General features: G+C 47.0%; 1 protein-coding gene across 2 annotated transcripts in view; it reads left to right on the forward strand.

Moving 5' to 3' along the window:
* Window positions 1-27,845, forward strand: part of KIAA0753 (KIAA0753 ortholog) — a 214,566-nt gene that overhangs the window by 64,742 nt on the left and 121,979 nt on the right. For both annotated transcript variants that reach the window (XM_069226993.1, XM_069226992.1), the window contains exons 8-9: window positions 2,405-2,631; window positions 8,108-8,277. In XM_069226993.1, coding sequence (XP_069083094.1) covers window positions 2,405-2,631; window positions 8,108-8,277 — 397 coding nt within the window. The remainder of the gene's footprint in view (window positions 1-2,404; window positions 2,632-8,107; window positions 8,278-27,845) is intronic.

Raw genomic sequence — 27,845 nt, forward strand, 5'->3', positions numbered from 1 at the left:
GTCAAAATTAATGTGATGCTTATCGTCCCATAGCCAGCTGTTAACAGGTCATCAGTATTCTCATATGCTCTCCATTATCTGTGCGCAAAAGGAAGCTTACAGAAGGATTTAACTACTATTGACAATAAAATGACTTTATATGAGGAGGAAAGATATGCGTTGATTGGTTTATTTGAACTAGCTATCAGTGTGATTACCAAAGGAAGAGGAAAACAAGCAGAAAAATTAGATGGACAGAGTGGAGTTTGAAATCAAATAGAGCCTTGTTGGACTTTTTCCCCTTTTGCAGGGTCTCCTCCAATCTTTTTGACTCCTTCCTCCTAATCTTTCTGCCCTGTTGTTGTTGGCTTTAGGACTCTGGGCACTTTACCACTGCTAATCAGTGCTAAAGTGCATATGCTCTCTGTGTAAATTGTATTGGTGATTGGCTTTAGCATGATTGGCATATTTGATTTACTAGTAAATCCCTAGTAAAGTGCCCTAGAGGTGCCCGGGCCTGTAAATCAAATGCAACTAGGGGTACTGCAGCACTGGTTGTGCCACCCACATTAGTAGCCCTATAAACCTGGCCCAGACCTGCCACTGCAGTGTCTGTGTGTGTAGTTTTAAACTGCCAGTTCGACTTAGCAAGTGTACCCACTTGCCAGGCCTAAACCTTCCCTTTTTATATATGTAAGGCAGCCCTAAAGTAGGCCCTAGATAGCCCCACGGGCAGGGTGCAATGTATGTTAAAGATGGGACATGTCCTTATGTGTTTTACGTGTCCCAACAGTGAAATACTGCCAAATTTGTTTTTCACTGTTGCATAAGTTAACATGGGGGCTGCCTTTTAGTATTAAAGTGCAGATTCCCTTAGGGAGCAGACAGAAATTTGGAGTTTAGGGTCTCTGAGCTCACAATTTAAAAATACATCTTTTAGTGAAGTTGGTTTTTAGATTGTGTGTTTGAAAATGTCACTTTTAGAAAGTAGGCATTTTCTTGCTTAAACCACTCTGTGACTGTGTCTGTTTGTGGATTACCTGTCTGGGTCAGTTCGACAGTTTGGCTGTTTGCACCTCTCTCTAGACAATGACACAAAGGGAGCTGTGGTATAGCCTGCATATCCTGATGAGCCATCTGTGCTGGGAGGGAGGGGAGGAGTGGTCACTCACACCTGAAAGGGCTGTGCCTGCCCTCACACAAAGCATTCTCCAACCCCTTGGTGTGTGTCTGGAGCCTGTCCTGGGCAAGGCAGGATTTCACAAACAAGAAAGACTTTCCTTTGAAGTAGGCCTACTTCAATTGCAGAAAGGGGTATAAGAAGAGCACCCAAACCCCCTGAAAATTAGATCACTTCTGGAATCAAGGGGAACCTCTGCCAAGGAGAAGAGCTGAAGAGCTGAGGAGAAGTGCTGCCCTGCCTGAGACTGTGCTTTGTGGAACTGTCCTGCAGTTGCAGCTTCTGCCTGTGAAAAGGGACAAAGACTGGACTTTGTGGTATTATCCTGCTTGAGAAGAATCTCCAAGGGCTTGGACTGAGCTTGCCCCTTGTTCTGAAGTCTCAGGGTCATCAAAGACCTCCCCTACCAGCATCTGGACTCTCTGCTGAGACTCCTGCCGTGACAAGTGGTGCCCTTTCCAGTCCCTGGGCCCTTGAAAGGAGAAGCTGGTGAACATCCAAGAAAACCGACTTCGGACGACTCCGTGGAAGTCACTGCACCACGTTGTGACCGCCAGATATCGACTCCGCCCGAAGTGCATGGATTGAACGCTTCACACTGATGCTGCCTCACCTCCAGCGCTCCCCAGCAAGGACTGGTTTGTCCGAGTGTGAGTGAGTTGGGGGTTGTTGGTGCAGGAGTGGTGGGTATAGGGTGTAGGAGAGTGCACGAAAACTTGTATGAGGTGCAGGTAAGCACTCCTTCCATTTTCTGTAGTGGGGTGTGGCAGCAGTGTGGCAAGTTGTGCCTGGGGTTATGGACATGTATTCACAGCAGGATATTGGTGAATCAGGGGAAGACCAAGGTTCCTAGATTTGGGCATGGTGTAGGTACAGACCAAGGTATCTTTGGCACAACAACGGAACTCCCGCACTGCAGCTGTCATTAAAAAGTTCCGAAGAGTAGAGAGGCATGGAAGGGTACTGTTGGCAGAAAGCCAGTGATGTCACTCCTTATGCAAATGGATGATGGGAAGTCTAGCAATGTCATTTCCTGTGGAGATGGGCAATAGGAAATGAAGTCCTCTTGCTTGGTTTCTCCTTTTAGAGACGGTTTTGTTGGGAAACCAGTGATTTCACTTACTGTGCAGATGGGCAATGGGGAAAAAAATACTTATATTTAAAAAAATATATATTTGCTATTATCATTTTGATCAGTGTCATTTTTACAGTACTATACTAAGTAACAAAATGTATTTTATCCAGATGAAAACGAACCAGCCTCTGGATTTCCACCAACAGCAGAACAAACTATCAGAACAGATACAAAGCTGGATAACATACCCCCTGATGCTTTTTCCAACATCAACAAAAATGGCATTTTAAAATCCGGAATTTCTGCCTTAATACAAGAACTCCGCCATAAAAATAAACACTTGCCAGAGACAGCTCCGCTTAAGAACAAAGGTGTTTTGGTGCCTCAAAGACCACAGGTAATAGTCATAGGAAATCTCTTTAAAGCCACACACATTTCAATCTAGTGTTGATGATTCTTTTTTCATTTGGTTTCACGTTTAAGGTACTAAAAGAAACCTAGGATGCTTTGGATATTTCATCCTGTTTTATCCTATTTCATTAGAAAAAATATGTTATTTTGTGGAACTCTTATGCATCCTACATGCTGTCTGGATTATTGCTGCTTAGTGGTGTACATGTGAAACAAAGTGGCAACATTTTCTATACAGTCAAATATTTTCACTGGGAGACTTAAGATACATTAGAACTAAATTCATGGCAAAAGAAAAAGGTGGCACCAGTTCATGATTCTTTACTTTCTTCCTACTCGAAGTATTGCAAGGAGTAATCATTTGCTCTTGCATTGGATCTTTCTCATATCACATGCATGGTTCACTCTGGGTTCTCAGGCTGGGTGGGAAATGATGCAAGCATGTTAATCTATGAATGATTCCAACATGGGAGATCTGTAGTTACTGATAAGGAACTTGTTTCATTATTACCAGATTGTGGGTGTTGAGGCGGAGGATGGCTTGAAAGCACAGAAGAAATCAAAGGTTTTAGAAGACAATAAAACGGGTTTAGAAGAAGAGTGTTTACACAGGGCACATGGGGGTGATATTGTATACGGATTTGATGACTAACATTGAGAATCAAAATAGTATTCTGCTTTGCATCAGATCTGTTTTTCAAGTGAATTGAAATAGTAGACGTGGACCAAATGTAGACTGCAGGACTCGTCCATCAGTCCAGTGAGTGGAGTGTCTGTTAGGGCTTTGGTGCAATTCATCTTGTGATTGTACCATATTTTGTGTGTGTTAAACAATTACCTTTATACAGGCAAATTGTATAAATTTGTGTTGGATTCCGCTAGCCATACACCTCGTAGAGGGCTCTAGGATGCTGGATGAAACACTTAAACCTGTAGATGAGGAGATGATTTTTTACTCCACCTCCTATACACTTTCTAGTGATTTAATTTGATCAGGAGGTACACTAAGAGGGGATGATCAGTTAAAATCAAATAATTTTAACTTTTCATATATAGGATCCCACATTTCAACAAAAGATCTCGTTTAAGAAGTCCAGTATCAAAGCCCAACCTTGCTAGAACTGGCATATTTCGGCCAGATGAAAATCAGACCTGATGGTGAAACATACCACCCAGACCAGCCTCTGACCCCGGTCTAAGCGCTTTCCCCTGCTGCCTCTGCCTTGCTCCTCGTGTCTGCTGCCCAGCTGGAGCACATTAGGCTGCTGGTTCGATCCTGCGCTCTGCCTGGACTGTCTTACTGCCTTTGTAATTTCTGTCACGGTAATTGTTTTTTTGTAAAGTTTTTTTTTTTTCTATTGTGTAATTACAGTCTCATTTTCCTGCACCCTTAGTTGCCCCGTTCTGTTTTGCCTCCGTGCTGTGCCCTGTTGTTGCCTGTATTTTGTCTGTGTTTTGCCTGCCGCCCTCCCACCTCCCTGTCCCAGGACTATTTATGGAGGCTTCTGCGTGACTGCACAGCGGGGACACCTCTGGTGTGGTGAAAATTCACCAAAGGCAAGCCCATCTGCACCCATCCGCAACTGGACCATGCCCAGAGCCTGGAACCCTGGCCCTACTCACCCCCACAGATACTCTTCTGTGGATCCTCGTGCTCTCAGCCCTATACGCAACAACAACTGCTGCCTTGCATCGCCCGCCACACAGCGGGAACATTCACCTGCACCCACTGCCGATACTCCTCCACCCCAGGACTGACCGCCATCACTGCCACCGCCTTGCCATCACCGCAAACAGAAGTCCTCGGAACAACTTGGATGCATACTGTTCAACTCCAGATCGCTGTGCAAACATGCAACCGAAGTCTAGGATGACATCTGCACCCTTTCCCCTGATTTACCCTTCATCACAGAGACCTGGCTCACCCCTGTCTTGGCCAAGGACATCGCTACGGCAACACCCCCCGGCTACAAAATGAAACACTGCACCAACAGCACGGAGGCGGCATCACCATCATACACAATGAATCAATCACCTGCACCATCACCAATGATGAAACCACACCCATCATGGTACACACGAACTTCCAGCTTCACGCCGACAATAGCACAACCATCAAAGACACTCTTTCATACAAACTATCAGGATCAAGAGTCAGCCTCAGCAATGCCGTCACTGAATTCATCACCCCATTCGCTATTGAATCCGAACACTATGGGGGTCATTCCGACCCTGGCGGTCCATGACCGCCAGGGCCGGGGACCGCGGAAGCACCGCCAACAGGCTGGCGGTGCTTCCAGGGCCATTCTGACCGCGGCGGTAAAGCCGCGGTCAGAAAAGGGCAACCAGCGGTTTCCCGCCGGTTTACCCCTGGCCCAAGGAATCCGCCATGGCGGCGCTGCTTGCAGCACCGCCATGGGAATTCCGACCCCCTTCCCGCCATCCTGGTCCTGGCGGTAAATACCGCCAGGAACAGGATGGCGGGAACGGGTGTCGTGGGGCCCCTGGGGGCCCCTGCACTGCCCATGCCACTGGCATGGGCAGTGCAGGGGCCCCCTCACAGGGCCCCATAATGATTTTCAGTGTCTGCAAAGCAGACACTGAAAATCGCGACGGGTGCCAGTGCACCCGTCGCACACCAGCAACTCCGCCGGCTCCATTCGGAGCCGGCTTCATCGTTGCTGGGGCTTTCCCGCTGGGCCGGCGGGCAGCCTTTTGGCGGTCGCCCGCCGGCCCAGCGGGAAAGCCAGAATGGCCGCCGCTGTCTTTTGACCGCGGTGCGGTCATTCGGCGGTAACCGCATGGCGGGCGGCTACGGCCGCCCGCCGCAGTTGGAATGACCGCCTATGTCTTTCTGGAAGACCTCAACTTCCACCTGGACAAACTATCCAACATAAACTCCACTGACCAACATGGGTCTCAAGCAGCTGGTCACGGGCCTACACACACAGCAGGTCACATGCTGGACCCCATCTTCACGTCTAGCAACAGAATCAACGACAGCCACACCATGGAACTCACCTGGTTGGACCACTACATTGTACACTTCACCCTTGCCAGATCCCCCATCTGCCACAGCACCCCCTCACGTGGCTGGAGCAGGATCATTCGGCAGCAATGGACCGACCCCCTCAGCACCTCTCAGCCCAACGTCACCATCAACTTGAATCAGGCAGTACAGAACTTTAATGACTGGATCATCAGCACTGCCAAACTGGTCGCCCTGACCAAACCATCCAAGACCTACCTAGCCATCAAAAAAGCCAGCTGGTACACCGTGGAATTTAGCAAATCAAAACGCAGGTGCAAACAACTGGAGAGAGTGTGACGCACCAGAAAGAACCATGCCGACCCAACCACATTCAAAACTGCCCTCTGCGACTACCACCGCCAATCAAGACTGCTAAAAAAGAGGCCCTGACCTGCCTGATTGTAAACAACACCGACCAAACCAAGGAACTCTTCACCATCATCAGTGTTTGCCTGCCCATCAGCGATCGAAAACTCCTTTCCCCCTCTCAAGACCTCTGCAGTGTCGTCACCGACCACTTAACACAACAGGATAAAAAAACATCTACTGTAACTTCGATCCCCAACCCTCCGACATCCCCAGCATTCCATCAACCTCCACTGCCGACCACCCACTCACTGCATGGGGACAACTTAGCACACCGAACATGATCACACTCATGAGCTCCATTCACTCGGTATCACCCACAGGACCCAAGAAACGGGATCAGCTGTCAGCTCACCACCACATGCAACTCCTCTTTAACCACAGCCACTTTTCCAGAAGCCTGGAAATACACAGAGATCAGACACCTCCTCAAGAAGCCCTCTGCAGACCTTAGCGAGCCTCAGAACTACCACCCGATCTCTCTACTCCTGTTCCCTGCCAAAGTCCTGGAGAAGGCCATCAACCTCGAACTCGCCAAACACCTGGAGAGAAACAACCTGTTAGACCCCTCCCAATTAGGCTTCAGAGCCAGTCACAGCACAGAGACAGCAACAGACTAAATACGCACCCTGCTTGACAGAGAAGCAGCTGCCCTGATTCTGCTTGACCTCTCCGCCGCCTTCAACACTGTCTCCCACCACACACAACCGACCATGCCAGATAGGGATCACAGATGATGCGCTCAGATGGATGTCATCCTTCCTCACAGGATGCACCCAGAGAGTCCAACCCTCCCCTTCAGCTCAGTAGTCAAGCACACCAACAATGGCATCCCCCACGACTCCTCCCTAAGCCCAACACTCTTCAACACATGACAACACTCAGACATTGTGAGATTGCACAACATCAACCTCATCTCCTACGCTGACTACACGCCGCTCGTTCTCTCTCTCTCTCTCTCTCAACATACCCCACCAAGACGAAGACCAACTTCCACAGCTGTATGAAGAACGTATCCACCTGGATGAAGGAAAACTACCTGAAGCTGAACAACGATAAAACAGGTTCTGATCTTTGGCAGATACTGAACCCTCTGGAATGACTTTTGTGGCCATTAGAGCTCTGACCCCCCCCCCCCCCCCTCACATTGAAAGAGCACACCTGCAACATCAGCATCATTTTCTCGCCAGCGAACTCTCTATGAAATGCCAGGTCAATGCCATTTCCTCAGCCTGCTTCCACACGCTTTGCAAGATATTTAAGTGGCTCCCCATCAGCACAAGGAAGATAGTGACGCAGGGCCTCATCACCAGCCAACTGGACTACGGCAATGCACTCTACGCAGGCACCAGCACTGAAGTCATACAAAGGCTCCAGATGATCCAGAATGCAGCTGCCAAACTGATGCTCAGCCTGCCCAAGAAAACCCATATCACCCATATCACCCATCACCTGAAGGACCTCCATTGACTTCTGATCCAGAAAATATGCCACTTCAAGCTCCTGATCTATGCCTACAAAATCCTCCATAACCAAGGACCCTCCTACTTGAACCACCTCTAGCAGTCGACCAGGAACCTCCGCTCGGCACACATCGACCTCGCAAAGATACCATGCATACGCCTCTGCCACGCCGGAAGCCGCTCCTTCTCGCACCTCACCATCAAAGCCTGGAACGCCTTCCACCTCCGCACCCTTGCTGACCTACTTCAGAAAGAGACTGAAAACCTGACTTTTTTGATAGACCTGCAGCAAGCGCCTGGATACCCACTCAGGTGACAAGCCGCGTTATACAAATAACACCTGGTTGATTGATTGATTGATTGATTGAGGTGGAAAGGGTCTTGTGTCCTATTCAATAACAACTATTTGTCTCAGAAGCATTTCAAGAAACTGATTGCAAGGATCTTCAAAACAATACTAATATAATTATATGTTATGCTTCCTTAGAAATGTCTGTGCTTTTTAGTTAAAGATGCTGATTTTAGAGGTAAAATCTAAATAAATGTCTCCATTGTTGTTGTTGAATCTGTGTTCATTGAAATAACGGTCACATATTTCTAAGGGATTCCGTCAGCCACGCAAGCCAAGACCTGCACAGCCTAACACAAGGCATGCTCGCTTTCAGGAAAAGACTCTGGCATCTAGACTTAAGGAAACCAAGGCACCTGTTAAAGAACTGAAAACTCCATGGATCCCTCCACATCCTACCTCACCACCTGCATCACCAAAGAGGTAATCAATTAACCCCTCATTCATTAGAAACGTTTCTTCATAAAGCTAATGCATGGACACTCAAATAATTTATGATTAACAGATTAATAGTATATTAGAATTTGAACATTTCCAATTCACAATGAATGTAGTGCTTAAGAATTGTTCAAATCAGGAGTCCTCGCAGGACTGCATTCACTGTGGATTGAAATGGGGGTTAGATAAGTGAATAGGAATGAAAACTACATTTGCATCTGCCATTTACATATGAAATATGCATCAAAGAAGTACACAACATGTTTGTCAAAATATGTATTTATTTAGAGGTTTGATCTACCCCTTCACCCTGGAGCGTTGTAGCGTGATTTACAATTTTTAGGGCATTGGGGTGATAGAAAGTATAGTAAGGAAAACGGGTGACATAAACCGCCACAGGCACCATATCCATAGCAGTAAAACAAGTAAGCTTCATCAACTTAATTACACCAAGAAATGTACTAAAAAATGAAACAATTTCACGGGTTGGATCCGATTTGAAAATAGGTAGAAGGCACAAATGGACTAAGTCACCATGTTATGCACACTGACACCACGATACAAATAAAAAACATGAATGCTTTTCATACAATATATTTTTTAGGGTGTGTTTGGGACAGAGCCAGTGCTATGTAATGCATAGCAGGCACTCAATACCCTTTTCATTGTCTGTATTTTAAATCCCAATCATACCCTCAATTGGTAGCTCCTGTACTGGATTTATTTGTACAAAAATTGCAATTGTACAGTTATGAAAAAATATAGCCTCCTTATTACAATATTTATGTTCTTCAAAGACGAATACACTGTGTTATTTCCTTTTCTCTCAGTAAACACATTTCAAAGAGACTCCAGTTAATATAAGCTGCAACTCTGCTCCTGTATTTATATTGTTAGGACCACTAAAAAGTTATTTAATGTCTTTTCTATATGTTTCACAGCAGTATGTAATAGGTCTCTTCTATATGTTTCACAAATAGTGGTAGATTTATAAACATCAATGTCTGTTTAATATACTATTAGGGTGGCAAGTGTTAGACGAGGCTTGGTTTAGCACTGAATACTTGAAATAAGGGAGAAAGTCCTGAGTGTGTTGGAAGGGCAAGAAGAGTGTACTTGACTGTCACTGGCTTTATTAGTTTTTGGTCCCTAATAATTTGCTCACCTTGTAGATTTCCAAGTCCCCCAAAAAGAAATACAATCTTTGCAGATAATAGGAACACTGGTTGGTGGTTTTCACCTCTCCCTCTGAAGTAAGATGCAGAATCGAACAAACCTGTCAGATAATCTATTGTTTCTACAGGTGATGTCGAGAAGTAGCCAGTCGATGTGCTTGTCTTTCCCTCTTCCCAGTTACCATGGTCTTGTACACCTTCTCTACTGTGGGGAGCCTAGGGTGCATTCCGTACAAATGTACTCCGATCCTGCATTTTGGAACACACGACTGAAAACAATGCTTCTATTGCTTCATTAATAATCGTGCAGAAGCTAAGTCTTCTATCTCTTGAAATCTGTACAGACCCCCTACAGGTTCAGCTTGCATTCAGACTACAGCTGCCTTGAACTCTGCATGGATGGAAAAATACCCATTATGCTAACTGAGACCTGTTAGCCTTAGGATGGTCTTCCCCGAAACGTTTTTTCCTGTGTATCTCCTCTTTTTGCTGATTGTTTTTGTTGGCCTTAGTATTCTGAGCACTTTACCACTGCTGACCAGCGCTAAAGTGCATGTGCTTCCCCCTCTAAAACATGGTAACATTTGTTTATCCTTAACTGGGATATTTAATTTTATAGTGAGCATTACCTGTAGCCCGGACATGTACATTAAATCCCACTAGTGAGCCTACAGCACTAATTGTGCACACACAACAAGTATCCCTTTAAGCATGTCTCCAGCCAGCCACTACAGGGCCTTGATGCACAGTTTTACTGCCATGTCGACTTGACATGTGAAACCATTTTTTCAAGCCTTAAAACTCCCCTTTTATTACACATAAGTCTCTCCTTGGTAGTCCATAGGGCAGGGTGCTATGTAAGTAAAAGGTAGGACATGTACTGTTAAGTTTTGCATGTCCTGGTAGTGAAAACACCTACATTAGTTTTTCACTACTGTGAGGCCTACCCATCCCATAGGTTAATATTGGGAATTCCTTATTACACTTTTAAGCTGTAATCCCTGATTGTAGGAAGCTGGTCTGGTGTGTGGTGGGTACCGAAGGTACTTGCACCTTATACCAGGTTCAGGTATCCCCTGTTAGTGTAGCGTAGGCAGTGTCTAGAAGCCGGGATCTCTAGAGGTAGCTGTAGATGAGCACCCAAGGCTTATATAGAGGACATGCAAAGCTCATGCAATACCACTGTAGTCACACAGCACTTACACACATGAAAGAAAACACTCAGTGTTACAAAAATAAAGGTACTTTATTTTAATGACACAATTACCAAAATGTACTAGGAAGGCAACCCTCCAATAGGAAGTAACACACTAGTTATGTACACTAGTAATCAGTAATGGGCATAGAAAGTGATAGAAAACAGTGTAAATGCAAATAGGCAATAGTGACCCTAGGGGGAGCCCAAACCATATCCTAAAAAAATGGAATGCGAATGCAGGACCCAGCTCTGCATACCTTTCTCTACATATAGGCCCCATCTGCCGTTCCCAGCTCGATCCCACCAAGGTTCTGAATCAGGCCTTAGGGCGGGGATGCAACCTTCCTTTGGCAGTCGTGGAAGGCAGGGGCGCCTCACTTTCACCCCGGGCAGTGGGGGATAGTCTATTTCTAGCCAGGATAATGTATTTCGGGCCTGGAGGCCACGTGGAGGGGAGCTGGGGGAGCTAGGAAACCCCAAAGGTAAATACTACAGTGCCCCACCCCAGCGACCAGGAAGAAAGGAGTAAATTACTGAATCTTCCCCAAACCATGCAAAAGGAAGAAAATGCAACACCTAGACAAGACCGAAAGAAACCAGCAGGAATCCAACTCTATAGCAGGTGAAGAGTTCCTGGAGGATGCAGTCGATGTCCCACGCCGGATGGATGATTGTAGTCGGTCAGTAGCGTGGAAGAGCCACTAACAAGCCTTGGCAAAGGCAGAAGTTGCGGTGAAGCAAAAGTGGAACTGCTGGGGACCAGCAAGGTCCAGAAGTCCTAGGGGGACCCTCAGTAAGGCAGAGAGTCCAAGAAGAAGAGGCAGCCCCACAGGAGACCCACTGGATGAGTAACCAGGAGTTGCAGACGAGCCCACGCAGCACAACTGGAGAAGGGTCCCATGCCGCAGGAGAAGCACACAGAGGGCTATGCGCTGCATATGCCCTGAGGCTACACGGAGCCTGAAGATCCCTTGGAGGAGATGCCAACAAGCCTTGGTAGCTGCAAGAGACGTGGTGCACAGGGGTACTGTCCTGCATGGGAAGCCAAAGGCTTACCTCCAGCAAAGTTGGGCTGGCAGAGAGTACTGCTCCGGACCACCACCCGTGATGCAGGATCCATGCAGCTCAGGATGAGAGAAGATCCATGCAGCCGGTTGTTGTTGCAGTTGTGCCTGCGGATGCAGGGGAGTGACTCCTTCACTCCAAGGGAATTCCTTCTTCCTTCTCATGCAGACTGAAGACTTGCCGCCCTCCGAGTATGCACAGCCGGGGAAATGTTGCAGAAGCTGGAAGGAGCCGTGGAAACAACGTTGCAACAGAGTTTTCGTCGTGGGTGCAGATTGTCTGTTCCTGGAGGGTCCAGTCGCGGTTCCAGTGGCTAGAAGTTGAAGTAGAGGTTGCAGAGCAGTCCTGCTGGAATCCTTGCAAGCCAAATCTGACAACCCACCCAAGAGAGAGGCCCTAAATAGCCCTGAAAGGGGGATTGGCCACCTAGCCAGGTGACCACCTATCAGGAGGGGGCTCTGATGTCACCTACCTGACCTGGCCACTCAGATGCTCCCAGAGGTCCCTGCCAACCTTGGATTCAAGATGGCAGAACCCAGGACCCTTCTGGAAGAACTCTGGGCACTTTCCATTGTCCAGTTTCATGCCAGAGCAGGGCCTGGAGGTACTTGAACCGGTGTAGACTGGTTATTGCACAGAGGGCACCAAATGTACCCTTCGAGTATTACCTATTTCCAAAGGGAGAGGGTGTTACCCCCTCTCCTAAAGGAAATCCTTTGTTCTGCCTTCCTGGACTTGAGCTGTTCAAGCAGGCTGGTACGAGCAATGCTGGGGGTCGTCTAAGGAGCCACCAGAGTGCATGAAATCATACTTCCAATACTGGCAACAGTATTGGGGTATTTCTGATGGATACAACTACCTGTGGATTCCTCACCTCATGAATACTCCCATGGCGCCAGCATTCGACGGAAATCTTCTTACCAGTCTCTGCACGTCGACGAGGACGTCACTGTCTCGCACGCGACGCCGTCTGACGTCATACAGGCAATAAGAGGTCCTCGACGACGTGCGGACGTCAGTTCCCTTTTTTCCGTGCATTCGAAACGGTTATCTTCGAGGGAGCAACTGTTACTCTTGCGGTTACAGTGTATATCTTGCTGCGTACTCTTTCTCTGTGGAAATAATGTCGCAGAGAAAGTCTGGATTTAAGCCTTGTCGTGAGTGTGGAGGCAAGATGTCGGTGACGGATCCTCATTCCGATTGCCTTTGGTGTTTGAGCTCCGACCACGACGTCTCGACTTGTGATTCGTGTCAGCACATGAATCCGAAGGCCATTAAAGAACGCGAGGCGAAGCTGTTTATGGCCAAGTCAAAGGAGAAGCATCACAAGAAAAAGTCTTCTCCAAGATATCGGCGTCATCGAGAATCCCGGCGCCGTAGAGAATCTCGGCGTCATTCAAGGGAGGCTCGTTCCAGGTCTCCGGATCGGCGCCGGAGGACATGGGAGGTCAGCCCCACGGTGACGCCGCATCCTTCGACGCCGTTGCTCTCTCCGACGTCTCCAACTTCGCCTGGACAGGCGTCGGTGATTGAGGTATTGGAGCCTCAGGTGTTTTCTCCGGCGCAGACGCCGAGGCCGGCGTCGGGGTCGCCTCCGAGTCAGGCACCCCAGTATCCGGCTTTTCCCACCCCTGGAGCCGATAGTTCCGCATTCTTGAATGCGATGTATGCCATCTTCCAACAGATGGCTCCAGGGGGTGCTCCGGCTGGGCCTTTGGCCTTTTCTTTGGGTGATCCTGCGCCTCTTCGGCCGGCACCCTTTATGCCCTTTCTCCCGTTTGGGAACGTGGGCTCGGCGCCAGTGTCGGCGCTGGTGGCCGCTCCGATGGCTTCGGAGGGATTGGCCCCAGGGATTTCCATCCCGTCGACGTCGAGATTTCGGCCTGTGACTCCAGTGGGTCCATCCGTTTCATCTGCTCTTCAGTCGGCGCCGAAGTTACCTGTGGCGCCGGATGCGGCGTCGGTGGCTTCGGAAGATCGGCGCCGATCTCCGACTTCAGCGGAGGTGTTGTCGACTCCGCGGATTGAGCAACGACTGCGTTCAAGGAGGCGTGCTCTCCGGGTACTAGAGGAGCAGGAGTACCAACGAGCCCTAGAGGAAGGAGAGCTAGAGGACTCGGGTGATGGGCTGCGTGGACTGGAGTCGGCCAGTGGGCTGGACACTTCCCCTGAGTGGGACCTTTCGTCCCCGGGGGAATATACCGAGGAAGCTGCTTCCTTTCATACAGTGGTACGGAAGGCAGCTAGTTTTTTGGACCTGCCTTTGCCGGTGGTGGAGGTGAAACAAAACCTTTTGACAGAGGTGTTGCATCCGGCCTCAGCCGCGGCGGAGCCTCTATTACCTTTTAATGACGCTCTGCTGGATCCGGTTTTAGAGGTGTGGAAGAAGCCGGCATCTTCCCCAGCAGTTCACAGAGCCGTGGCCAGGAGGTATCGGACGGCTCCAACTGATCCTGGTTTCCTATCTAGGCACCCTACGCCGGAGAGCTTGGTTGTGCAGGCCTCCTGTTCGTCCAAGTCAGCGCCTGGTTCTTTCCCGACGGTGCCTGGGGACAGAGACTCAAAAAAGCTAGAGGCGCAGTCGAAGAAGATTTTTTCGTCCTGCAGTCTGGCGTTAAAAGCCACTAATGCGACCTGTATCCTGGGGAGGTATATTCATGCTCTGATGGATGACATCTCCTCTTCGTTTACAGAGCTTCCCCAGGGTCTTTTGGATCTTGTCTCTGATGCCCAGGCTGCTGCGACCCAAATTATCCAGACGGGACTGGATACCACCGACTCGGTAGCCAGAGCAATGGGCACAACTGTGGTGGAAAGGAGACAGGCCTGGCTCCGTAACTCGGGCTTTTCGGCAGATGTACAGTCCACATTGTTGGATCTCCCGTTTGATGGGGACAAACTGTTTGGGGCTAAGGCTGATTCGGCCTTGGAACGTTTTAAGGAGAGCAGGGCCACGGCTAAGTCGTTGGGACTCCAAGCTCCTTCTTCCACGGCCTCTTCCAGATTCTTCAGGAGGTTTCGTGGATTTGGGCGTGGCTCTTCCTCTTCCTTTCGGGGAAGATATCAGCAACCTGCCTCTTCCCATCCCTATAGATCTTTTAGGGGGAGGGGTAGGGTCCGCACCAGGGGAGCCTCTCAGCAGCACTCTGCCTCTTCCTCATCCTCTGGCGGGGTGCAGCAGGGGAAGCAGCCTTAGGCTTCCACCATTTCCCACTCACTCCTCTCCTGTAGGGGGAAGATTACAGCATTTTCTCACCAAATGGGAGACTGTTACGTCGGACACTTGGGTTCTCAGTGTTGTGAGAAAAGGCTACACCCTTCCCTTTCGGGAGTTTCCGCCCCTCATCCCGCCCCGCCCTTCGTATTGTTCACAAGAACACCTCCTGTTGCTAGAACAGGAGGTAGAAGTCCTCCTTTTAAAGGGCGTGGTGGAGTTGGTCCCGGAGCAGGAAAGGGGTCAAGGAGTTTACTCAAGGTATTTCCTGATTCCCAAGAAGGATGGTCGTTTGAGACCAATTCTGGACCTGAGGATCTTGAATTGGTTCCTCAAGCAGGAAAAGTTCAAGATGCTGACCCTAGCACAGGTGCTTTTGGCGTTGAACATGGAAGACTGGATGGTGTCTGTCGACTTGCAGGATGCTTACTTTCATATCCCGATACTCAAGTCACACAGGAAGTATCTCCGGTTTGTGGTGGGATCGCAACACTACCAGTTTGCGGTCCTTCCGTTTGGTCTTACTTCAGCACCTCGAGTCTTCACGAAGGTGATGTCGGTGGTTGCGGCAGAGCTCAGAAGGAAGGGGATAGCAGTATTCCCTTACTTGGACGATTGGTTGATCAAAGCCAAGTCCCCGGAGCTTGTGTTGCGTCATCTGCAGTCAACAACCCAGTTGTTGTTCGACCTGGGCTTTTCGGTGAACGAGCCCAAATCTCACCTGGAGCCCTCTCAGCGCCTCCTGTTCATAGGGGCAGTACTGGATACGACATTGGGTCGGGCCTTTCCTCCGCCTCAGCGGATTCAAGATATTCAGGATTTGGTTCCAATGTTTCGAAATGGAGCGGTAGTTCCAGTCCTCAAGGTCCTTCGTCTGCTCGGTCTTTTTGCCTCCTGCATTCTGTTGGTCACGCATGCTCACTGGCACATGAGGGCTCTTCAGTGGTGCCTCCGAAGGCAGTGGTCTCAACACAGAGGGGATCTAGAGGGTACTGTCAAGATCTCCAGAGATGCTGCTGTGGATTTGAAGTGGTGGATTGCAAGCAACAATCTTTCACAAGGAAAACCGTTCCAGCAGTCGCCACCAGTGGCCACAGTCATAACGGATGCTTCCACTCTAGGGTGGGGAGCTCATCTGGGGGATCTGGAGATCAAAGGTCTTTGGTCTCCAGAGGAACAGATTTTTCACATCAATCTGTTAGAGTTACGGGCTGTACGTCTGGCTCTCAAGGCCTTCCTCCCTTCCCTTCGTGGTCAGTCGGTACAGGTCCTAACGGACAATACTACCACGATGTGGTACATAAACAAGCAGGGAGGAGTGGGGTCGTACCTTCTCTGCAGAGAAGCTCTTCGACTATGGTCCTGGGCAAAGGACCATCGGATTTGCTTGATAGCAAACCATCTGGCCGGAGTCTTGAACGTACGTGCGGACAGTCTCAGTCGCCACTTCTCGGCAGACCACGAGTGGCGTCTCCATCCAGATCAAGTCCGTTTAATCTTCCAGAAGTGGGGGTTTCCTCGGGTAGATCTGTTCGCCACTCGAGAGAACGCGCATTGTCCGTTGTTCTGCAGCCTTCAGTATCCGATGCAGGAAGCGTTGGGGGACGCGTTTCAAATGACCTGGTGCGGCCAGTTGCTTTACGCGTTTCCTCCCATACCCTTGATTCCTCGAGTATTGAGGAAGATTCGCCAAGACCGGGCTCTAGTAATCTTAATAGCTCCGGATTGGCCAAGGAGGGTGTGGTACTCCGACCTTCTCCAACTCTCAACGTGCCCGCCGCTCCGTCTCCCTTTCAGGGCAGACCTCCTCTCGCAGTCGCAGGGGCAGGTTCTACACCCCAACCTCCAGAGTCTGCACCTACATGCCTGGAGATTGAACGGGGCAACCTGAGTTCCTTCTCTCTCCCGCCTGAGGTAGTGGATGTTATATTAGCGGCCAGGCGACACTCCACTAAATCTATCTACGCTAATAGGTGGTCTAAATTTGTTGCGTGGTGTGGAGAGAGGCAGATTGATCCTTTACATGCTCATCTATCGGACGTTTTGTCTTTTGCTCTATCTCTGGCGCAGAAAGGTTGTGCAGTGGCTACCATTAAAGGTTATTTATCGGCCTTGTCAGCCTTCATATGTCTTCCAGACCAACCATCTTTATTTAAATCCCCTATTGTTATCAGATTCTTGAAAGGTCTTCTAAATCAATATCCTCCAAAGCCATTCGTTATGCCGCAATGGGATTTGTCCTTAGTCCTGACTTTCCTTATGGGGTCCCCTTTTGAACCTATGCATTCTTGCCCCTTGAGGTATTTCGTTTTAAAAACAGTCTTCCTGATAGCTATAACATCAGCAAGGAGAGTGAGTGAGTTGCAGGCCTTATCAGTAAAACCCCCTTATACAACTTTTTATGGGGATAAGGTGGTGTTGAGGACCAAGGCTGCTTTCCTCCCGAAGGTTGTTTCACCCTTCCATTTGGCTCAGGCAATTACTTTGTCCACGTTCTATCCTCCGCCTCATCCTTCCAAAGAGGAAGAAAGACTGCACCGTCTGGACCCAAAGAGAGCGTTGAGCTTCTTTATCGATAGAACAAAGGATTTCAGGCTGGAGGATCAGCTGTTTATTGGATACGTGGGCAAGAGGAGAGGAAAGGCAGTCCACAAGAGAACACTATCCAGGTGGGTTGTTCTTTGCATTAAAATATGTTACTCTTTGGCAAAGAAGGATCCTCCTGAGGGCATTAGAGCTCATTCCACCAGAGCTAAGTCGGCCACTTCGGCCTTAGCCAGAGGTGTTCCTGTGGTCGACATCTGCAAGGCCGCAACTTGGTCGTCCCTTCACACTTTTGCAAAACATTACTGTTTAGATTCTGAGGTTAGAAGGGACGGCCATTTTGCACGGTCAGTGCTGCAGGATTTCTTGGTTTGACCATTTAGGCACCCACCGCCGGGCGTGGTACTGCTTTGGGACTCTATTCATGAGGTGAGGAATCCACAGGTAGTTGTATCCATCAGAAGAACGAGTTACTTACCTTCGGTAACGACTTTTCTGGTGGATACATTAGCTACCTGTGGATTCCTCACGGTCCCACCCGCCTCCCCGTTGCCTTTATGGTCTTGCCAAGTAATCCTTGAGTGCGCTCCTCTTGATCTTTGAGGGTGCAATAGATGTATATATATAATATATTTATATATATATAGGTATATGTGTATATATCTTTATGTATATACTTGGTGTGTGTATATATTTTAAAAGAGAGAGTTTTATATATATATATATATATATATATGTACATAAAAAGATTTACAGTTATTCATACAATGTGGTGTATTTTTACAATATAATGGATGTTGCTTTGTTCTTTCATTGCATTGCCTGGTTGTTCTCATGCACGTAAAAAATTATTGGTACTGACGTCCGCACGTCGTCGAGGACCTCTTATTGCCTGTATGACGTCAGACGGCGTCGCGTGCGAGACAGTGACGTCCTCGTCGACGTGCAGAGACTGGTAAGAAGATTTCCGTCGAATGCTGGCGCCATGGGAGTATTCATGAGGTGAGGAATCCACAGGTAGCTAATGTATCCACCAGAAAAGTCGTTACCGAAGGTAAGTAACTCGTTCGATTCCGACATATTTGATACCAACCATGCCTAGGTTCGGAGTTACCATTATATAGCTGGAGATAGGTAGTGACCTATGTCCAGTACACACATAAAATGGTATTCCTGCACTCACAAAGTCCAGGAAAATGGAAAATCGAGTTTGTGGGGGCACCTCTGCTAGTGCACGGGTCCCCATACACACAGGTACTTACACCCTGCCCTCTGGACTAGGAGGGCCTGCCATAGGGGTAACTTACAATGAGCTGGTGCAGTGACCTGTAGTGAAAAGGGTGCATGCACCCTTTCACGCAGGCTGCAATGGCAGACCTGCAGATACATTTTGGGGTGGCTTAATGCATGCTGCAGCCCATGGGGATTCCCTGGTACCCCATTACCCTAGGTACCTGGGCACCATATGCTAGGGACTTACATGGGAGTACCAGTATGCCAAATGTGGGGTGTAAATGGTTTAAGTAACCACATGTTCGATGGCATATGTTGCTGCAGATACACATGTTTGGCACAGTCCGCTGCCTGGTGTTGGGCTCGGAGTATTACAAGTTGTTTTTCTTCGAAGAAGTCTTTTTGGTCACGGGACCGAAGGACTCCTCCCTCTTCGGCTCCATTGCGCATGGGCGTCGACTCCATCTTAGATTGTTTTTTTCCGCTGTCGGGTTCGGACGTATTCCTTTTCGCTCCGTGTTTCGGTTCGGAAAGTTAGTCAGAATCTCGGAAGAAAGCGTCGGTATTGTTCCGTTCGGTATCGGGATAGTTAGGTACATCGACACCAATCATCGGAAGACTTTGGGGTAGCTTCGATTCCCCCATCGGGGCCTGGTCGGCCCGACCGCGTGCTACATCGAAGCCGATGGAACGGACCCCGTTCCGTTTCTGCCCAAAATGTCACAGTAAGTATCCTTATACAGATCAGCACTTGGTCTGTAACTTGTGCTTGTCCCCCGAGCACAAGGATTATACCTGTGAGGCCTGTCGAGCCTTCCGGTCCAGAAAAACACTCCGGGACCGAAGAGCCAGGCGTCTACAAATGGCGTCCATGCCGACAAAACAACGTTTCGACGACGAAGAGGAAACATTCTCGGTTCCGGAATCAGAATCCGGAGACTCCGACGTCGAACAACAGCAACAAACTGTGAGTAAGACGTCGAAAAGTAAAACCATCGACAAAACGAAAGCCCAGGGGACGCCACTGCCAACAGGCCATGGCTCGACCCATAAAACAGGCGACCCGTCGAAGGCGCCGAAAAAGGGCACGCCCATAGCGAAGACACCCGACTCCGGTCGAGGGACCGCCATGGAGCAACCTCGGAGCCGAGAAAGCGGCTCCGAGAGACAAAGACAAGATACCGGCACCGAAAAACATCGGCACCGAGAATCCATGCCGAAAGGAACAAAAATTCTGTCGGTGCCGAAACCGAAAAAAGATTCTCTCTCGGCGCCGAAAAATACCACACCTTCATCCTACTCAGAGGAACAAGGAATAAGTGGCCAGATGCACAGATTTGGACAAGAGCTCCAAAGTGTAGAATCAGACTACACACAAAAGAGACTGTACATCCAGCAAGACACAGGGAAGATATCAACCCTTCCCCCAATAATGAGGAAAAGAAGGATCAGTCTCCTCAAGGATGACGCACAACCACAAGCCAAAGTGGTCAAAAAAGTCACGCCTCCGCCCTCTCCACTACAACAGGCATCGCCGGCACAAACACCGCCACAAATGCACTCACCAGCGCAAACTACCATAAGTCAAGATGATCAGGATCAAGACGCTTGGGACCTATACGACACCCCAGTGCCGGACAATGATCCAGATTCATACCCCACAAAGCCGTCACCGCCAGAGGACAGTACCTCATACTCACAACTGGTGGCTAGGGCTGCAGAATTCCACAATGTCCAACTGCATTCAGATCCTATAGAGGATGATTTTTTATTTAACACCCTCTCGGCTACACATAGCCAATATCAATGTCTCCCAATGCTACCGGGGATGTTACGGCACGCAAAACAAATTTTTGAAGAGCCCGTAAAATCAAGAGCCATCACCCCAAGGGTGGATAAAAAATACAAACCACCACCCACAGATCCAGTGTTTATTACTTCGCAGTTACCACCTGACTCCGTAGTAGTAGGGGCAGCTCGCAAAAGAGCAAATTCCCATACATCTGGTGACGCCCCACCTCCGGACAAAGAAAGCAGAAAATTTGATGCGGCAGGGAAAAGAGTAGCATCACAGGCAGCCAACCAGTGGCGCATCGCAAATTCTCAAGCGCTGCTGGCCAGATATGACCGCGCTCACTGGGATGAGATGCAACTTCTCGTAGACCATCTTCCCCAAGAATACCAAAAAAGGGCGCAGCAAATAGTTGAAGAGGGACAAACGATCTCAAACAATCAAATCCGCTCTTCACTGGACGCAGCCGATACTGCAGCGAGAACAGTCAACACTGCTGTCACCATAAGGAGACACGCTTCGCTCCGCACTTCAGGCTTCAAACCTGAAATCCAGCAGGCTGTCCTTAATATGCCCTTCAACGAAAAACAACTTTTTGGCCCTGAAGTGGATACAGCCATTGAAAAACTTAAAAAGGACACAGACACGGCCAAGGCCATGGGCGCACTCTACTCCCCGCAGAGCAGAGGCTCTTTCAGAAAAACTCAATTTAGAGGGGGGTTTCGTGGCCAACCCACAGACACCACCAGCCAACAAACAAGAACCACACCATATCAGGGTTCCTTCCAAAGGGGAGGTTTCAGGGGATATAGGGGGGGTCAATTCCCAAGGAGTAGGGGAAGATTCCAGACTCCAAAAACACCTCCACCTAAACAGTGACTTTCAAGTCACGCAACCCCTTCACTCAACACCAGTGGGGGGAAGACTAAGCCAATTCTACCAATCTTGGCAACAGATTACAACAGACAATTGGGTATTAGCAATAATCCAACATGGCTATTGCATAGAATTCCACAACTTCCCACCAAACATCCCCCCCAAAACACGCAAAATGTCACCACAACATTTAGAACTTTTAGGACTAGAAGTTCAAGCACTACTGCAAAAGGATGCAATAGAGTTAGTACCAGTACAACAAAAAAACACAGGAGTTTACTCCCTGTACTTTCTAATTCCAAAAAAAGACAAAACATTAAGACCAATATTAGATCTCAGGACACTAAATACGTACATCATATCGGACCATTTTCACATGGTCACACTACAAGACATCATTCCACTGCTCAAACAGCAAGATTACATGACCACATTAGACCTAAAGGATGCGTACTTTCATATACCAATACACCCTTCTCACAGAAAGTACCTACGGTTCGTATTCAAAGGAATACATTACCAATTCAAGGTGTTGCCATTCGGAATAACAACTGCACCAAGAGTGTTCACAAAATGTCTAGCAGTAGTAGCAGCACACATCAGGAGACAACAGATACATGTGTTCCCTTACCTAGACGATTGGCTAATCAAGACCAACACAGTAAAAAAATGCGCAAACGACACCACATTTGTCATACAAACCCTTCACAAACTGGGGTTTTCCATCAACTATACAAAATCACACCTAGAACCGTGTCAAACACAACAATATCTAGGAGCAACCATCAACACTTCAAAAGGAATTGCCACTCCAAGTCCACAAAGAGTGCAGGCATTCCACAAGGTAATAAGTGCTATGTTTCCAAACCAAAAGATACAAGCAAAATTTGTGCTAAAACTTCTAGGCATGATGTCATCATGCATAGCCATTGTCCCAAACGCAAGACTACACATGCGACCCTTACAACAGTGTCTAGCATCACAATGGTCACAGGCACAGGGTCAACTTCAAGATCTGGTGTTGGTAGACCGCCAAACATACCTCTCGCTTCTATGGTGGAACAGCAAAAATTTAAACAAAGGGCGGACATTTCAGGACCCAGTGCCTCAATACGTTATAACAACAGATGCTTCCATGACAGGGTGGGGAGCACACCTCAATCACCACAGCATTCAAGGACAATGGGATATACACGAAACAAAATTTCATATCAATTACCTAGAACTGTTAGCAGTATTTCTAGCATTAAAAGCCTTCCAACCCATAATAACACACAAATACATTCTTGTCAAAACAGACAACATGACAACAATGTATTATTTAAACAAACAAGGAGGAACACACTCAACACAATTGTGCCTCCTAACACAAAAAATTTGGCAGTGGGCGATTCACAACAACATTCGCCTAATAGCACAATTTATTCCAGGAATACAAAACCAACTAGCAGACTACCTTTCGCGAGACCACCAACAAGTCCACGAATGGGAAATTCACCCCCAAGTTCTGAACAAGTACTTTCAAATTTGGGGAACACCCCAGATAGATTTGTTCGCAACAAAACAAAACTCAAAATGCCAAAACTTCGCATCCAGGTACCCACACCGCGAATCACAAGGCAATGCTCTATGGATGAGTTGGTCAGGGATATTTGCGTACGCTTTTCCCCCTCTCCCTCTCCTTCCATATCTAGTAAACAAGTTGAGTCAAAACCAACTCAAACTCATACTGATAGCACCCACATGGGCAAGACAACCTTGGTATACAACTCTACTAGACCTTTCACTAGTACCGCATGTCAAACTACCCAACAGGCCAGATCTGTTAACACAACACAAACAACAGATCAGGCATCCAAACCCAGCATCATTGAATCTGGCAATTTGGCTCCTGAAATCCTAGAATTCGGACACTTAGACCTCACACAAGAATGCATGGAGGTCATAAAACAAGCTAGAAAACCTTCCACTAGACACTGCTATGCATCTAAGTGGAAAAGATTTGTTTACTACTGCCATGCCAATCAAATACAACCATTACATGCCTCTACTAAAGACATAGTAGGATACTTACTACATTTGCAAAAAGCAAATCTCGCTTTTTCATCTATAAAAATACACCTCGCAGCAATATCTGCTTACCTACAAACTACTCATTCATCGTCTCTATTTAGAATACCAGTTATTAAAGCATTCATGGAAGGGCTAAAAAGAATTATACCACCAAGAACACCACCAGTTCCTTCATGGAATCTTAACATCGTCTTAACAAGACTCATGGGTCCACCTTTCGAACCCATGCATTCCTGTGAAATGCAATATCTAACCTGGAAGGTCGTATTTCTCATTGCAATCACATCCCTCAGAAGAGTAAGTGAAATACAGGCATTTACCATACAAGAACCATTTATTCAAATACACAACAATAAAATAGTTCTAAGAACAAATCCAAAATTTCTGCCAAAGGTAATCTCACCATTCCATTTAAATCAAACAGTAGAATTGCCAGTGTTCTTCCCACAACCAAATTCTGTGGCTGAAAGGGCACTACATACATTAGACATCAAAAGAGCACTAATGTATTACATTGACAGAACAAAGCTAATCAGGAAAACAAAACAACTGTTCATAGCTTTTCAAAAACCACACATAGGAAATCCAATCTCTAAACAAGGCATTGCTAGATGGATAGTCAGATGTATTCAAACATGCTATCTTAAAGCCAAAAGAGAATTGCCTATTACACCAAAGGCACACTCAACCAGAAAGAAAGGTGCTACAATGGCCTTTCTAGGAAACATTCCTATGAGCGAAATATGTAAGGCTGCAACCTGGTCTACGCCTCATACGTTTACTAAACACTACTGTGTAGACGTACTAAATGCACAACAAGCTACAGTGGGCCAAGCTGTACTAAGAACATTATTCCAAACTACTTCAACTCCTACAGGCTAAACCACCGCTTTTAGGGGAGGTAACTGCTTTATAGTCTATGCCAAACATGTGTATCTGCAGCAACATATGCCATCGAACTGAAAATGTCACTTACCCAGTGTACATCTGTTCGTGGCATTAGTCGCTGCAGATTCACATGTACCCTCCCACCTCCCCGGGAAGCCTGTAGCCGTTTAGAAGTAGATCATAAATCTTAAACATCTGAACATTTGTAAATAATTATTATAAACTCTTAACGTACATACATATTCACTCCATTGCATGGGCACTATTTATACCAAACAACTCCATCCTCACCCTCTGCGGGGAAAACAATCTAAGATGGAGTCGACGCCCATGCGCAATGGAGCCGAAGAGGGAGGAGTCCTTCGGTCCCGTGACCAAAAAGACTTCTTCGAAGAAAAACAACTTGTAATACTCCGAGCCCAACACCAGGCAGCGGACTGTGCCAAACATGTGAATCTGCAGCGACTAATGCCACGAACAGATGTACACTGGGTAAGTGACATTTTCATTAAAGGGAGAGAGAGCATAAACCTGGGGTCCTGGTTAGCAGGATCTCAGTGAACACAGTCGAACACCCTGAGAACAGGCAGAAAATGGGGATAACCATGCCAAGAAAGAGGGTACTTTCTTACACTGAGAAGGAGTAACTCTGTTGTGTTTTGTATCAATCAAATGATAATTATAAATCCACTTTGCTTGCAAAGTTTGATTTAACATTACTATTTTAGAAATGCCACTTTTAGAAAGTTGGTATTCCTTTACTCTTAAAGCTCTGCGTGACTGTTGCTTGTCCCCGATACACCTCTGGAGTAGGTGACATCTAGACTTTGTGCATTCCCTCTAGACAACCACACACAAAGAAAGGTTAGGTGTGTCTGAGTGCCCATCGACATCTGCTTTGCTCATCCTGGGAAGGATGGAGAGGGAGGCGGTGACACACCTGAAAGGGCAATGTCCAGTACCCACACAAAGGGCTGATTATCCCCTGTAGTGAGTCCAGACCTGGAGGTATGAAGAAAGAACCTCTGTGCATTTCAAAGACCCTTCTTTGAAGTCACCCCCACTTCAAAGGCACAACTGGGTATAATTACTGGGTCTCTTACTCCACCAAATCAGACACTTCTGGACCTGTAAAGAACCTCTGTCGGAAGGACTGCTGTGGTACTACAAGTACTGTCACACTACTGTCCTGCTGTTCTGGAAGGACTGCTTTTCTGCTGTGCTGGCTTGGAGCCTGCTGCTTTCTGACCCTCTAAAATTATAACCTATTTTTCTAAGCTAGTGTGAAGTCTTTTTGTGGTGTTTTCACTGTGTTACTGTGTGTTGTTGCACAAATACTTTACACATTTACTCCTAGGTTAAGCCTGACTGCTCTGTGTGCTAAGCTACCAGCGGTTGAGCACAGGTTAACTTTTAGTGTGTATCTGACTTACCCTGACTAGGATTGTGGCTCCTGCTTGGACAGGGTACATACCTCTGCCAACCAGAAACCTAATTTTAACATTGATGCAGCATAAGTAAATAAAATATGTGACAAGTTAGCACATATTGCACACTGCTTGCTTAAAAATCAAGCTGGAAAACGTTGAGGAATGTAGACCAAAAAACCCTAGCACACTTATGCTGAATAAACCAGGAACCCAAATCCAGCCTTTCCATGAACATGGGCTATGTTAATATGTATAATAGACCGTAACACATGTAATATGTGCTTGGATGTGTGTGGTACAAATAAAACTACAACTACTTATACTGTATGAATGTAGTTCTATAAAAACATTAGTTTGTAAATTTGGGCATTCAAGTTGCCCAGTGATTTTGACCAGTCAGTTCTTTTTGGTGCTTTTTTCATTGAATCATTTGAATACTAGCTTGTTTTATTAACAAGCTTGCATGTTTTCTTGGATCTTTGAAACAGGAACTCTTATGTGTACTTTAATGTATTTGTTCATGGGATGACCGCTTCCACTATTTTTATGTCTTTTTTTCTTTTAGTTTTACTTCTCTGACACAGATTAAGCTCATTATTGGGTCATGTTGAAACTGGCTCTTCTTTATTGTCTTTTTCCAGCCAGCACCCCTGCACTAGGTCCTCAAGGCTAGAGCAGGAGGAGTTTTGTTATCAATAACAAGATATAGGCAATTCATCTGAGACGTCACTTTTCTTACTTGAATCTATATTTTGAAATTCTGAATATGAGCAGATAATAAACCCCATTATGGATGTCAAGAAGCAAGGGGGCTCAAGGTCCCATATAAAGACTATAGAAAAACATCAATATTACATTGATGTCCTAATCAGTAAGATAGTGAACTTCCTTTACAGAGATTAAAATAAACAAGATGTGGGAAAAAAACAACTGCATGGAATAGAATATTCCAGAGCATTAAATATTTGTTCTTGGCTTTCTTCAGTTGTAAAATTTTGATTCCTAAGACCAGTGGGGCACTTGGGCTATAGTAGGCCAGAACTATACCAGTTTGACACTAGTTTAGTTTATGTCTACTAACTTAACTTGACTTGGAGGAAGATGTTAAAGCATTTGATAATGTCATTCACCGTCAGCAGAACCTTCTTAATGTTTAGGTACTTATAGACATCAACATTTTCTGACGTACGTAGGATGTTCATCGTTAAACTATATTCTCTTCCAGGGGATCCTCATCAATAGTCATAAACATTGAATATTCCCGCCCTTGTGCGGGGACCCCGGAGCATATATAAAATATATACACATTATACATGTGTAACAAACAGTCATGCAGGCTATCATGTTAAAAACAGGCTAAAATGCTTTATTTCTATGAAGTTTTTTTTTTTTTTTTTTTTAAATACTACAATAGAGCATAAATAAGTAGCCAAGCTCCTAAAACTAGGCTTGGGGAAGTAAGCAGTAGCAAACTCTAGTGAAAAAATAGAGAAAACTGCATTGAAAAACAATGAAGCATTCTTAGCCAATAGGCTGCATGTAGGTTAACACAGGAGAACCATAAAAACTTTGGCACTGTGCCTTTAAGACCCTGAGCACCTCCAGTATCCCACCATGCCTCAGGGGTGAAGGAAAGGTGACAGTTGGTTCACAGTTAGGTCAGTTCTTTTTTCCGGCTTCTTCTGAGAGGATCCTGGAGCATTGAGCTCTCAGTTTTTCTGAGTTTTCCTCAGAGAAATTATTTAAAAAAGCTTTTTTTCACTTTTCACTCGACAAGTAACATCTTTGTCTGAGCTAGGAAGGTTTTTTCTGACAGAAAAATGCCTTCTCTTTTTGTCAAATGCCCTGCTTGTGGGAAGAAGAAGGCCCAGTCAGATCCCCACTCTCTGTGCATAGTATGCCTGCCTCAGAGTCACTGCCCTGACACTTGTAAGTACTGTAAGAACATGTCTAGGAGGACTCTGAAAGACAGAGAGAAGATCCGACTTCATGGGCTTCAGGAGAGGAAAAGAACATCGTCCTCCTCACTCCCCAGGCATCCAGAACGCCATTCTCAGGAGAGAAT

The sequence above is a fragment of the Pleurodeles waltl genome, chromosome 3_2 (assembly GCF_031143425.1).
Source record: "Pleurodeles waltl isolate 20211129_DDA chromosome 3_2, aPleWal1.hap1.20221129, whole genome shotgun sequence".
NCBI lineage: Eukaryota > Metazoa > Chordata > Amphibia > Caudata > Salamandridae > Pleurodeles > Pleurodeles waltl.